Here is a 15,788-nt window from a genome sequence, read left to right on the forward strand (position 1 = left end):
TATTATGAAATACCCATGCTTCTTGTATCATTATGTTTCACTCAAACCAAAAGTTGGACAGCATTCAGAGTGACTTTAACATTACTGCAGAGTATTGTTTACCAGTCTTTAAAATAAACCTCTGAAACCTGGCCACAAAATATTTATAAAAAAAATAAAACAACTTTTTGAGATTTTAAGGTATTGCAAGTTTAAAAATAACTAGTTTGTGGTAGTCCTGTCTGGCAGCCTGGTGTATATGTTTGGTATTGCCTGTGAGTGAAATATATATTATTTTTCCAGTGATGGATGGCAGTAGTATTGATGGTATCATTAACATTAATATTCATTGTTACAGTTCTTGAAGGTCTTTTATCTTCAAATTTTAATATAGTAGACATGTTTATCACTTCTGAATGGATGGTCATATCATTATGGGGTTTTCAACTAAAATACTTTTTGTCTGCTTTGACTTCAATGAAAATGGTGCCAGTCTGAGACGAGTATGGCTGTCACAGCAGTCAGCATGAAAATCTTATTATTGCTACTCATCCTAAACAAAAAACCATATTGACATGGGCTTTTCACCTAACAACTTCTTATGATGTCTAGTTGGTCCTAAATGAAATGGGGCTGTTCTGATGTCCAATATGGCTGCCACAGTTGACTATGCTGAAAATATTTTTACCACTATTTTCGAAGAGTGAATGGTCATATCAACATGGGTTTTTCACTGAATGATGTCTGCTTGGTCCTAAATGTTGCCGATCTGATGTCCACAGCGGTCATCTGGTAAACCTTGTTATGGCTGCTTCTCCTGAACAGAAAGTCATATTAATCAAACGACTGCTTATGATGTCTAGTTTGGCCTGAATGAAATTGGTGCTGATATGATGTCCAATATGGTGACCACATTGACTGTCTTGCAAATCTTGTTATTTTGCTACTCCATCTGAATTGATGGTCATATTCTCATGGGTTTTTTATTAAGACATTATATGATGTCTAGTTGATACTTACTGAAAATGGTGCTGCTCAGACATCCAGTACAGCCATCTTGAAAATCTTATTGCTACTTCTCCCAAATGAATTATCATTGTAGCATGGGTTTATCGCTAAAAGATTTCTTACAATGTCTAGTTGTTCATAAATACAAATAGTGCCAATCTGATATCCAGGATAGGTATCGTCTTGAAAGTGTTACTCCAAACACAGAAAGTCATATCACCATGGGAGTGGCATGTAGTGTTATCTTTGTGGATAAAATTTCATTGTCCATCCATCACACCTTGGTTACATTTGGAAGTCCCAAATCAGTTCAAGTAGTAGGTCACTGTGACCAGTTTACATTGACTCGATGTTTTAGTTTTGAGATTAGGTGAGTTTCTCAGGCAGTTGTAAATCCCATAACCACACAGCCTTCATGTGATTTGGTGAGTAACATGTATATACTACACAAGTAGGTCACTGTGACCTAAGTATCATGCTCCATAACTTAGGTTAAGTTCATCATTGTGTTTAGTTTCTCAAGCTTTATAAGTCTAAGATTCATGAAACTTTATTGGTAGATTTGTTTTGGTGAGTGCCACACATATAGACCAAAAGTATTTCACAGTGACCCAATTTTCTCACTCCTGAGGCTTTCTATTTTGTACTTGGGTCAGTTTTTCTTCTACTAATGGATATATAAAAAAGATTAAATTAAAAAAATTATTGACCATAAGCAGTTTAAGTTTCATCTAAATCAATATCAGTACATTGCACTTCCCTACACTGATCTTCTTAAAGTAGTTGTTGCCAGCACTAATGGATGCAGATGTTTTAGATGTATGCAAAGAGGACAGGCACATCTGATATTTTCACCTTTTGTTGGATTGTTTGTTTATGTCACTTCTGTTTTCCTGCATGAATACCATGGTTTGCATTTGCACAAAAGTTTCCCCATCATTAAGTCAGAGGAATGGCTAGGTTAGTTAAACAGTTGTAGCAGATTCATTTTTTATTGCTGCTTGCCAAAGTAGTGGTAGTGCAGTCCTAGTTAGACACTGATGGATTGATGAAACCTCTCACACTCACTTCAGTTCCTTCTCTAATGGTTCAGTAATATAAGGGTGAAACACATCAGTCTTAGAACTGACTATGTGTTGAACATGGCAGTTGTATGTCTGTATGTATGGATGTCTGTTGGTCTGGATGGATGGATGGACGGACAGATGGACAGAGAGACAATCGTGGCTATATAATATACAGAAAAAGCCAGGTAGCAAAACTTTAAATGTCAAATCCTCAACAACAACAAAAAAACCAGCAAAAGTAATTAGGCACCAGGAGACAAAAGATAAATGGCACTCCTTTAAATGGTCCAAGAACTATTCAGGTGGAACATAACAATCCTGGGATGCATCCCAGAGCTAAATGGTGGCCTTCATTAATCACTCTAATGACATGCAGGAGGCATATTCTGTCTCCAGGTTGCATGAATGACTGAAAGAATGCAGGTTCAAATCCAACTTAAGATCCGGATGGTGTTTCCTTGGGCAAGGCATCTTTTCTCCAGTTGTCTCAGTACTAAATGACCTACTTGTTTTTCTGTGATGTAAAACAACCAGACCATACCAGATCATTTTAGCAGACGCTTGTTGTTCATTCTATTTGTACCTACACAGAAGAGAAGCCAATGCTACACTCAAAACATCAAACATGTGATTGTTTATGTGTGTTTAATTTTGTATTGTGTTGTGTAACTGGCTTAGTGCATCACTTTTAACTATTCCATTAAAAAAAAAGATCACAATAACTCGTATTTCTATGCATGAGTGACTCATTGAAGCACAGTAAATATGTTTCTGACATAATTTGTATCTGTGACTGTTGCATCTTAATTTGTCTTTGGTAAGTGTTTTGTTGTTTTTTTTTTTGTAACTATTGTTATGTAGGCAGCTAAATTTTGATAAGTTTTGTTTATGTTAATAATGACATAGAACTCAGCTCTACAGACTACAGTATTTAGACTGTGATAAAACCAGGGGACCAGTCTAATGAAATTCTTGTTATGTAGGAGGTGAGCTTTTTATCAAAGATATCCTTAGTAAATAGTTGACAAAAAAATTTAAAATAAAGGGGGGGAGGCTTTTCATCAGATAGATATGTTACGTATTGCAAGAGAGCAAATCTTGACAAGTATTATAATTTATGTTGTTTGACCTGATTTTTTTTTTTTTTTTTTTTCAGGTCAGAGCAGTCATCATGTTCATCATCCAATGGTGAATCCCTTCAATAACCACACCCACCAGGGCTATTTTCCAATGCAACCCATATATCCCTCACCACACGGTTCGGTCTACTCTGGTTATCGGGGTGGAGAACAGTACCCTCACTCTGGAAGTGGATACTCTTCACAGGCCCCCTCCTATCATCGATCATATACACCCACAAGCAGCAAATCAGGGAAGTCAAATCGTTCAAACACCAGCAATAGTGTAACATACAGTCAGAATACAGAGAAAGTCATGTTACCTGTGAACTTGTAGCAGAGGTGAATTGGGGTCATGATGGCCTCAGAATTAATATTGGAAAGGTATCAGCATCAGATCAGGTTCATTTTGGATCCAAATATAATGGTGTTTTTAAGTGAGATCTAAATTACGACATTTTCCTTCAGTATTGTTGTCGGTGTGAGTGGTTGACAGTGAAATCCTTATGTGTGTGGATGAAGATTGATTCAGCAGGTACCTGCCAGGATATGGACTCTTAGCTGATGTACTGTCTTCATCCATGCATAATCCATCCCCAAATATAATTGACACAGAAACTGATTTGCCTGTGCCTAATTGCTATTTGGTCAGTGTGTACACTATTCATAAGACATCGTAAGTAGGAAGAACAGTATCAGCCCTGATTTGCAAGTGCATCATGGGGTGGAAGATTTGTGTCTTTTGCATTGTACAAAGAAGCTAATATATTGTACACCAGTACAAATTGTCAATTTAATACTAACATCATGTCTGACACTTAAAAGAAAATCCCTTGAATGCCTAAAAGTGTGTCAGTCTTTTTTTTTTTTTTTTAATTCATGAATATTTAGCAAAGAAAATCATCTCTGTATTTGTTTACCTTGCAATGAAATTGACTACCTGGACAGGTGCTAAAATGCTAAAGAATTTTTATGTTTAAAAATCATTCATCTAAACATTGTAGAAATTATTTGGTCCATAATTGGAGCAAATTGGACTAATTATGGGCATTTGATTCCTTTAGCACAGGTATTCTAATGATCATTTTGCTGTCATGTTGGACTTTCTGGTTCTCTGTCAACCAGGATATTAATGAATTAGGAAAGAGCATGCAATTTTTGCAGTGGAGAATTTTGAGCAATTTAGCCATTTCAGACGATGAAGATAAATCTCATCAAATTTTATCATCTGATACTGTTAGATCTGTAAACGGCCACTAAAACATGAGTAGCCAAAATGTAAAACCAGCAGCTGTGGATAGTTTTGCAAAATTTTCAATTTGCAAAAGAAAATATTAATATGTGGTACTTTTCCTTTTTTTTTCCTCACCTCCATTTTTCTGATTGACAAGAAAAGGTATCACTTTCCCAGTTTGAGCAAAATCAATGTTTAGATTATATGTTAAGTGTTTTATAAATGAATTACAGTGGAATTATATTGCAGTGGTCAAGACTGTGTTCCATGAAACCTTTTTGTATATATATATCATGCATCAGATTGTGACATTTTTTCTTCATCTATATAATAATCCTGTCTCTTTTGCCCTTTGGGAAATTACTTGGGTTTTTTCTCTCCCAGTGAAAAGGTCTAGAAGCAATTTTTTCATGATAAAATTGTTAAGTTTGGATGTCCTGAGTAATACAAACACTGATGATTTGTTTTATTTTATTGAAAACATTTTACTTTTTGTTGAAAACATTTGAATTTTGCCACCATTTTAAAGTTATAAATGTAAATTCTGCTATATTAAGCATCACGTAAGAATCTTACTATATGTACTCGCTCTTAAAACAAGTTCAACGACAAACTGCACAGACCCAAATATACCATTGCATACATGCGCAGGCATATCTGGTTCTGTGCAGTTTGTTAGGAGTAATGAGTAGAACATACAACATAGACCCTGATCTGCAGGTGCGTTATGCTATTGCAGATCAGGATCTTTGCTGTTTGCAGTTTGATTAAACTAATAAAAAAGTACATACGATACTTCATTGATTGCATGGATTGTGATACGACAAAGAATTGTAAGTCTGTAAGTATTTAATATTCATCTCTAAGAATAGTCCCATTTTTATTCATTTCTATTACTATCAGCATTAAGCAAGGTCATTCACTTGAATTTACATATACTGTATATACCCACTAATAAATTAAGACCACACTAAATCAGCTGGCAAATTATGCAGCAGAAGATCTGTGTCAGCGCAATTTGCAGTTGGACTTTCGAGCATATGTACTAATCTCCTTTGTAAATGAGACACTATTTTGTTAAAAATATACTTTGCTTAAGGTCAAAATGAAGAAGTTCTGATGACCTTGATTAAATAATCTTATCACCTGATGTAGAATTCTTGTATTTATCCTATATAGCATGCATCGGTGTGCAGAAGATAACATCCCATATCTGACATTGTATAATTATCTTCAGATCAGGATCTCTGCTATTTGCTTGAAATTATAAGTAGAACCGGAGCATAAATTGGCATATATTTGCTTTTAAGTCAGGGTCAGCTGCAAGTAACACAGACCATGATCTGCCGTTGCATAATGCACTTACATATTAGGGTCTGTGTTATTTTTTTTGCAGGGTCTCTGGTGTTTGCTTGAAATTATAAAAAGAACCAAAGCATATATTAGCTTTTAAGTCAAAATCATCTGCCAACATCAGAGCCCTGATCTGCCATTGCACGGTGTGCCAGCACATCAGGGTCTTTTTGTTTATTCTGCAGGGTCTCTGCTGTTTGTTTGAAATTACAAGTAGAATCAGAGTTCTAGATAAGCAGCTTAACACATTAACCCCTGGAGGTTTTTGTCGTTTTCAGCTGAAATTGAGTAGGAAACACATTTTGAAAGCTATTTCTGAATAAATCCTAATAAATCAACTTCTATGTGATTTTCCAATAACATAATGCCTAGTTTATTTAGAAATATCGTTTTTCATTGGCTATTTGGCTTGCGCATGAGCAGAAGGGTAAAAGTTGGATTTTTAAAAAAATGTTTTTGTTGCTTAACGGACCCATTATTTTTGTATTGAGACCACTCTTTATTCCAAATGCCCATCTTGTCCTACTTTTTGCAAAGGTTCATCTGTCTGTTTGCAGTTCATAACGGTCTTCCTTAGATCTGAGACCAAAAAGTCTAAAGTCCATACAGAAAATTGGATTCCAACCACAGGCATATTTTGGGTGGAAAAAAAATCAGGTCCAAAAAATGAGGTTTCTCCCTCTATTTTGTTGTGCAACTAGAACTTCCAGATTATTTGGTATCATTGTAGAGCTACATCTGTCTACCTTTCTATAATGCCACCCAGTTTAGTGTATCATACATGACCTTGATGCTATAGAGCTTGGCATTAGGCTACTGCCTCCTGCCACGTAAACTCGTCACCAGGGGCTAATGTGTTAAATGTGTATTTTATTCCAAGTAGTCAGTTAAAATGCATACATTTTTTACATGTTTAGTCCAACAATACATTTAATAAAATGTGTACATTTTTAAAAAATGTTTAGTCCAACAATTCAATTAAAATGCATACCGTTTTATAAATGTTTAGTCCAATGTAATTTAGTTTAAAAATATATATATTTATAAATGTTTATTCAGAAAATTCATTTAAAACATGCATTTTTATAACTGTTTAGTCCAACAATCAATTCAGTTAAAATGTATACATTTTATAAATGTTTAAACCAACAATTCACTTAAAATGTATACATTTCATTAATGTTTAATCCAATTCAGTTAAAATGTATACATTTTATAAATGTTTAATCCAATGATTCAGTTAAAATTTATACATTTTTATAAATGTTTAAACCATCAATTCAATTAAAATGTATACATTTTATAAATGTTTAATCCAATGATTCAGTTAAAATGTATACATTTATAAATGTTTAAACCAACAATTCAGTTAAAATGTATACATTTTATAAATGTTTAATCCAATGATTCAGTTAAAATTTATACATTTTTATAAATGTTTAAACCAACAATTCAGTTAAAATGTATACATTTTATAAATGTTTAATCCAATGATTCAGTTAAAATTTATACATTTTTATAAATGTTTAAACCATCAATTCAATTCAAATGTATACATTTTATAAATGTTTAATCCGACGATTCAGTTAAAATTAATACATTTTTATAAATGTTTAAACCAACAATTCAGTTAAAATGTATACATTTTATAAATGTTTAATCCAATGATTCAGTTAAAATTTATACATTTTTATAAATGTTTAAACCACCAATTCATTTAAAATGTATACATTTTATAAATGTTTAATCAAACGATTCAGTTAAAATGTATACATTTTATAAATGTTTAATCCAACAATTCATTTAAAATGTATACTTTTAATAAATGTTTAAACCAACAATTCAGTTAAAATGTATACATTTTATAAATGTTTAATCAACAATTCAGTTAAAATTTATACATTTTTATAAATGTTTAAACCATCAATTCAGTTAAAATGTATACATTTTATAAATGATTAATCCAACGATTCAGTTAAAATTTATACATTTTTATAAATGTTTAAACCAACAATTCAGTTAAAATGTATACATTTTATAAATGTTTAATCCAACAATTCAGTTAAAATTTATACATTTTATAAATGCATTCAGATTATGCATGAGCAACAGTGGCTAAGCTGTTTGCTTACCAGACTCGTGGCTGAGATGGTGTAGGTTTGAATCATATCAGATCACCATGGATCAGTTACTGTGGTGTATTCTTGGGCATAGGCACCTTACAACAATGTAAGCACAGCTCATGTCGCATGATGGTGTGTTCAATCAATATAAAATACGCTACCAGTTGAAGTTCCAGATGTTCCATGCACATATCAAATGATTGTGCCTAATCTCTGTCAGAACACTCATTGAAATGGAGCAATATAACCATTGCATTCTGAACTAGTCTGTGCCATTGGATACATTCTGAACTAGTCTATGCCATTAAATGCATTCTGAACTAGTCTACGCCATTAAATGCATTCTGAACTAGTCTACGCCATTAAATGAATTCTGAACTAGTCTAGGCCATCAAATGCATTCTGAACTAGTCTTGGCCATTAAATGGATTCTGAACTAGTCTAGGCCATTAGATGCATTCTGAACTAGTCTAGGCCATTAGATGCATTCTGAACTAGTCTTGGCCATTAAATGCATTCTGAACTAGTCTAGGCCATTAGATGCATTCTAAACTAGTCTAGACCATTAGATACATTCTGAACTAGTCTAGGCCATTAGATGCATTCTGAACTAGTCTAGGCCATTAGATGCATTCTGAACTAGTCTTGGCCATTTGAGTAAAATACTCACTTTTTAAACTCTTATCTAGAACCCTGGTAGAATGAACAACATAGACCCTAATATGCTGGGTCTTTACACATGGGCAGATCTAGGTCTAAAACAGTTTAGTTTGACATACATTATACTTGAATTTGAAATTTAATGGGTACTTTTGATATCAGTTTATGTTATAAAATTAGCATTTTTCATAATCACCTTGTCAGAGAGAAAGCAATGGTTATGTTTTGGTGTTTCATTGACTGTCAGCTGTGATGCCATGTTTCATATTAAAAAATACTTTACAGTCCATTATTGTGGTCAGCATTATATGTTTTCTATGTAGATTTTAAATATATTCTGACAGGAAAAGAATGAACTAGGCAGGACAGAATATATTGCTATAAATGAGCACTCATTTTTTGGTCTTCATTATACGTCAATTCAGTATTGTCTTGTGCAATCACGATGGCTTGTTTGAGTTGTTTTATAAACATATTTTCCTTCATATTGCCAGTATATAGTCAACCTTGAAGCAGGAAGCTGATTGTCCATATCACTTTCACAGGATTTTAACTGACTGCTGTATATATTCAGTTACAAGCCTGGTCTAACTAAAAACGGTGTAGACTCGGTGCTGCCTTTGCCTAATGCTTCAGCAGACCAGGGTCTGTGGGTTTTTTGGGGGGTATTTTTTTAAATTACTTCTAACAGTCTGCATACACTCAGATCTGCCAGCACATTATGCTACAGCAGATCTGGGCCAGGTCTACAGCAGATCTGGGCCGGGTCGGTGCAGTTTTCAATGAAATCTTACTTATTAGCAAGTACATATTGTAATTTTAGAAAATATGCCCATTGCTTACTGTTTGTTGTGTATTTTAGTGTGGAAAAAACCCACTATAATTTCTAGTACTTAAGTTGACAGTGAAAGAAAGACAAAAATAACATCCGTCATGCCAATAACATTATCATTCATTTTTATTAAATGTATGAAAAAAGATGCTAAAACCTAAGATTATGTAGTCTTCCTTCTAAACATGGTGACCCAAGTTCCAGAAGTATGGAGATTTCAGGTTTTGTACAGCACTGTTATTTTCCAGGATTATATGTCCATCTTTAAAATTTAATATTTGAATATTTTCAGACCAATAATACTTTATTTGTTTCTGTCAACAAAAAATCGAGTTAATTGTATTTGGACAGTCAGCTCCCAAATGTGTGTACAAATAATATTTGGTAGAGAAGAGTATTCATTCTATGTATATTTGTTATGTTCCTAACAAATCCAATGTTATTATGAGTCATTAGGTACACTTGTCCTAAATGTGATCAGTTGCAGATTTTATAAAATCTCACCTACATAGCCCAGATACAGGTATCACTTTCCAGCTGAAACTGTGTCGGTATTTTGTATGAAAGATTTTGCATTAGCCACCATATTTTAAATATTGTTTCATATGTACAGTCATGAAACTTCCTATGTGTATTCATCGTAGTTAACATTTATTGATCTACTTTTTATGCCCCATTACATGTAATTAAATTTGGTATTTCTAGTTAGGTAGCATCAGAACAGGAAAGACAAAGTGTTCTGCAGAAGTTTTATATATATGGACAAGTTGTTTATTTTTGTTTATTTTTTGTGTTCAGGAGTCATCCAGTGACAATCAATTTGATTTTATTGTAATTTAGTGTATATTTTATTGCCCAAGGTATTTATTGAACAGTGCATATTTTCATGTCATACATTGTAAAAATATGGTCTATGGTTTCTAGTATTTAACTCCACATACATGTATATGCATTTGTAAATCTGTCCTCCAAATCTTATTTATGTTGTATTTTCTATTCCTCTTAAATGTATTTGCTACTATTTGTCAGGGTAATTTTTCATTTTTTTTTTCTTTCTGTGCTTGCTATTTTGATTAATATTTTAGATTTACGAGTCCTTGAATCAGCACTTCCTCATTAGGACACTCAATAGGAGCCAAGAAGTCTTATGCCTTGTAGTGAAACCACTTTATAGTGAAGTATATTATAAATTTAACTATATTATTATATACCAAAATGGGATTCATGACCAAACCAACCTTGTAGCAGAAAATGTGTTATAATAAGTGGCCTTTTAGTGAGAAAGTACTGTACCTTAATTAGCTGTGTAAAAGCCAAACTCAGTTGTGAACAGCATAAATCCAGATCTACTGTTGCATAATTGGCATGGGGTTAATAAAGTTTATTATATTCCTTGGTGTGAATTATTTTCCCTCATATTTTTCACCTGGAAATAGTATAAAAAGTAGGCATGCCATTGATGTAGATATAGCTTTAGAAATACAGGCTATTTTCTAAAAGATTTTACGTCATTAGAAAGAACATAAATGGCAAAATAGTCCATCGCTTTAACATTGTTCGGAGGAGCCATAGAAGTATACTGTGATATAGCTGTAGTCACCTTATACTGTCAAGGCTGATCCAAATTTTGTTCAACCACTTGTCAGGACATTTTTTTTTTGTTGTTGAAAATTCACTTCTCCCACCTACATTTTCATATATTCCAAAATTTAATTCTCTTGCCGAGATTCAATGAGATGTATGTCTTTTAATCCCAGAAAAAAATAATAGTATAGCTTATTTATTTCCTCAAAGGGATTCATTTTTTATGGGGTTTTTTTCTTCTTTATTTTCAAGACATCTTTTATATATAGACTATTTCTTGCTGAGATACAGCAGCTTTTGCACTTCCATCAACAAGAATGGAAAGGAATTTACTAGAATTCACATCTTCCCAAACTTCTTCTCTCAGGCCATAATTGACTGCCAGAGCAAAGAATTACCTGAAGACTGTTCTCATAGTTAACACCAAGATTACTGCAATTCTTTTCCTGCAAACCACATTTCCATATCACAACATGTTTTTTTTTTTAAATTTTTATTTTATTTCCATTTAGTTTTAAAATGACCTTTCCTGATAGCAACTCTAACTTCAGGAATTTTCTGCTCATGCTGGTTAGTGTCCTGCCCATGCTGGTTAGTGTCATGCCCATGCTGGTTAGTGTCATGTCCATGCTAGTTAGTGTCCTGCCCATGCTGGTCAGTGTCATGTCCATGCTGGTTAGTGTCATGCCCATGCTGGTTAGTGTCCTGCCCATGCTAGTTAGTGTCCTGACAATGCTGTTTAGTGTCCTGCCCATGCTGGTTAGTGTCGTGCCCATGCTGGTTAGTGTCCTGCCCATGCTGGTTAGTGTCATGTCCATGCTGGTTAGTGTCCTGCCCATGCTAGTTAGTGTCCTGACAATGCTGGTTAGTGTCCTGCCCATGCTGGTTAGTGTCGTGCCCATGCTGGTTAGTGTCATGCTTATAATATGCTGTACAGGCTTTATGAGGTCCAAAACTGTCATGAAATTTGCTTGATTAAATCCTGAATTTGTCAGTTCCATTAAAAAATACACTGGTTGAATCTCCAGTGTATGTCAGTTTGGGATATTGTTTGCAATAACTACAAAACGTCCCACCTTTCCTAGTTAATGAATGTGGTAATTATCAAACAAATGATGATTTTGTAATATTTTACTTTTTTGCTGCAGGAGTCTGGCTTATATCTCTGGATAAATTTTTACCTCAGACTCAATGGTAGCATTGTTTTATCCCATGCAAAGTTTCCTTCCCTGAATCATCCTTATGAAGTTCCATACAAAAATACTTTAGAAAACTCATTTTATACAAATTGAAAAGCTCACGTCATCAGAAAATTCTTCTACTAAAGTGACGATAACATGCATGTTGTTGGATAAATGCAAACACAGACTGCACGTGTTACGTAAAGTCATAATATATTTGCTTTAAACATAGTATTGCATGTTATAATTGATGCTCTGTCTAATCAATTAAAAAAATTAAAAATGCATTAACTTTATTGAATTGATTCATGAAAGAAACCGACACTTATTTGTGTAAAGTGTTCATTTTATTGCATTGACTCTGTGTACTGAAATCAATCAGTGATCTGCTTGTGAATATATGGGTTGAATAAACACACTAAAATGAGCATTTTTTTAAAAAAACTGCACGTTAATCATAATGGATTTGTTTTCTTTGAAGTGTTTTGATTGGCTGATAATTGGGTCACTTTAGCCCAGTATGCACTTGAGTAGTAATAGAACAAATGCACGTTATCGATAACCACTTACTGCAGTATTCACAGGACATGAATGAATAAATGGAGGGTAGATTCAAGAAGGTAGTACCCTGGAGGACATGAATGGCCAGACGACTGTAGATAACTGATTAAAGTATGAAAATTAGTGCTTGCCCAGCTCGTTTTAAAATAGTAAAGAGCACCGTCTGGTCTAGTGCTTAGGACAATTTTACTTGTCTGACTTCAAAAATAAATAGTCAGGGTATGGGATTTGATCAGCTCTGACTGGATTACATTATATTGTATCCCTCATTATAACACTGTTCAGAGGTGCATTAAAAGTGTAATGTGATATAGGTGAAGTCGCCTTGTATTGGGGTAAATTTTCTTAATAATTCAACCATTTGGATCAATCACTATACCTTTGTTATGTAGCAACTTTGTGATATTTGGGCTCATTATAGTTAGGGATACAGGAATGAGATGTCGGGTGTATTTGCAGTTCAGTTTACATTATAAGTATAACAAACAGCATAGACCTTTGTCTATCTTGCCATTATGCAGCAACAAATCTGGGTCTGCAGTTTTCACAGTTGGATTTATGTTACACCCAAGTGCATATGGTAAGTGAATTTAAACATAGATGTGGTACATATACAACAAAAACGCAATGTTTTACCAAAGATGGAGATTTCTAAATGTATTTCTTATTGCTTTGTCGTTGGCAATTTATAGAAAGAAAATTTACCAAAAATGAATCACATGTTTCCTAAATATGCAGGTAGCATCCACACAGTACACAGTTGAAAATAACTTGTTAGACTACCTCATACTTGTTTTGTCAGACTACCTGAGACTTGTTTTGTCAGACTACCAGAGACTTGTTTTTTCACTCAGACGGGGGAATTTTCAAGTTAAACATCCAGCAGTAAGGTAAGATTTGTTGGCCATTATTCTTGGTTCAGATGGATTACGGTCAGGTTCACTTAAAAATTTTATTCATGTGAAAGTTAAATTTTCTACTAAATTAATAATAATTTATAATACCTAGGCAGAGGAAAGCAGTTCAGATTTTCATTAAACTTGCTTAATTGGGAAGTTATCCTCAGGACTTTTAACTTTGTAAACTTAATGGTCCTGTGATCCAATTGAATTTTGGGATAATTTTCAATACTGTGATCAGGTTGAAATTCAGGATAATTGTCAGCGCTGTAAATTGCAGGCTTACTAGTGACGAAACTAATCTTGGTAAAAAATTTGAACTCATATCAAATCTTAAAATGTAGAAATTATACTTTATTGTCCTTTAACATTGGTCAAAATGTGCTGACATGTAGAGCAAACCTGTGAAGCAAATTTTAATATTTCAGTATTTCTACCTCAGTTATTGGTAAAATTATTGAGAGTCAGAATTGTTTAACTTAAACTCTCAGTCCAAATTTCGTGCTTAGGACACTTTATGAGAGAGTAGTAAATAATCCCACCGTGGCCATTGCTGTTATACTTTCAAGAAATGCTTTTAACCTTACTCCTACTGGTTGATCAAGCTTTACAAGGATACAGGCACTGATTGGGAGTTTAACCTTTGATTGACTGGAATCCCATCTGTGAGTGGACAATACACATCTTGTTCTCAGAGGAATGACATTTATGTCCCAGTCGCCATATCGCTTATTTATAATGAATTCCTAATGTTATTCCTGCAAGATTTATCTCCATTTTAAACTTGTCTTGCGCAGAAACACAATGTTCTTTTTAACAGATTCTTGTCAGCAATTTTGTTTTTCATGCTATGAATATAACAAAAATACTGTTCACTTGATTTTGCTTTTGGTTCTCGTTTAAAACAATCACACATATCCATATGTCACCAGCAGGAACTTCCTTCTCTTGAATACCCTTGTATGCTTTAGTAGAGCCAGATTTGTACGTGTCCATTTTATCAGTTAGACTTGCACTTTTCCGCACCAGTGTAGTAAATGTGTCATATTTTTTATTTATCAACATAAGGTCAAGTGTGTAATGTTATGGTCAGATTTAACCAGCTGTTGACATTTTGGTTCGTGTGTGACATTGTGGCTTTGGCTTCACATACTGTTGCTAAACTTTGATGGTGGGATGCCTCTGTAGGACAAAACGATCCCTAAGGATCTATCGTTCAAAATGTTAAAGGTTGAAGTCACTGTGATTGACCATAGCAGCTCAGTTTCCAAAATATGAGTTCTGATTCAGAGACCTTCACCAAACTTTTTAGATGACTTGCTGTTATGGACACAAAGAACCCTGTTGAGTTTGTATCAAGCAGTCAAAGGTTGAGCTCACAGACATTGTGCTCACTATGTCTGTTTATTATAAATAAATGGCTTTCATTTTTGAACACCTGTTCTGCTCAACATACCTTCACCAAGGGGTTCTCATATTGAAGACCAAGAACCTCATTCATTTGGGACTCAGAAGGTCAAAGGTCCAGGTCATTGTTACCAACCATGGAAGTGAAGGAACTTGAGTTCTGCTCTGTACATTGACTTGCCTTGTAAGGTATACAGAACCTTGGTGATTGATATACAGAACCCTGGTGATTGGTGATTGATATACAGAATCCTGATGATTTGTTGACTGATATACAGAACACTGGTGATTGGTGATTGATATATGGAACCCTGATGATTTGTTGACTGATATACAGAACACTGGTGATTGGTGATTGATATACAGAACCCTGATGATTTGATGATTGGTATACAGAACCCAGATGATTTGATGATTGGTATACAGAACCCTGATGATTTGATGATTGATATACAGAACCCTGGTGATTTGTTGACTGATATACAGAACCCTGGTGATTGGTGATTGATATACAGAACCCTGGTGATTGGTGATTGATATACAGAACCCTGATGATTTGATGATTGGTATACAGAACCCAGACAATGTGGTGATTCGTGATTGATATACAGAACCCTGGTGATTTGTTGACTGATATACAGAACCCTGGTGATCGGTGATTGATATACAGAACCCTGGTGATTGGGTGATTGATATACAGAACCCTTATGATTGGTGATTGGTATACAGAACCCTTGTGATTGGTATAAACTACCCTGTTAATTTGAAGATTGGTATACAGA

General features: G+C 34.1%; 2 protein-coding genes across 2 annotated transcripts in view; one reads left to right on the forward strand and one right to left on the reverse strand.

The window, feature by feature from the left end:
• The window catches only part of LOC149780758 (uncharacterized), a 219,820-nt gene extending 216,311 nt beyond the window's left edge, over nucleotides 1–3,509 (forward strand). The window contains exon 7 of the mRNA XM_089937831.1: nucleotides 3,211–3,509. Within this exon, the coding sequence (XP_089793957.1) occupies nucleotides 3,211–3,509 (299 nt within the window). The remainder of the gene's footprint in view (nucleotides 1–3,210) is intronic.
• Nucleotides 3,510–10,590: 7,081 nt separating this feature from the next.
• LOC149780759 (uncharacterized) lies at nucleotides 10,591–14,832 on the reverse strand. The gene is made up of 2 exons (XM_089937832.1): nucleotides 13,532–14,832; nucleotides 10,591–13,483 (listed from the first exon to the last, which is right to left on the reverse strand). Exon 2 carries the CDS (start codon nucleotides 11,957–11,959, stop codon nucleotides 11,444–11,446), a length of 516 nt encoding a protein of 171 aa, XP_089793958.1. The 5' UTR covers nucleotides 11,960–13,483; nucleotides 13,532–14,832; the 3' UTR covers nucleotides 10,591–11,443.
• Between the last annotated feature and the right edge of the window lie 956 nt (nucleotides 14,833–15,788).

Source organism: Sinohyriopsis cumingii, chromosome 16, assembly GCF_028554795.1.
Source record: "Sinohyriopsis cumingii isolate HCF-2022 chromosome 16, ASM2855479v2, whole genome shotgun sequence".
In the NCBI taxonomy this organism is placed as follows: Eukaryota; Metazoa; Mollusca; class Bivalvia; order Unionida; family Unionidae; genus Sinohyriopsis; species Sinohyriopsis cumingii.

Bases quoted from the DNA above. Each gene is read 5' to 3' on its own strand.
- LOC149780759 (XM_089937832.1), bottom strand. From the start codon at position 11,959: ATGGAACTGACAAATTCAGGATTTAATCAAGCAAATTTCATGACAGTT.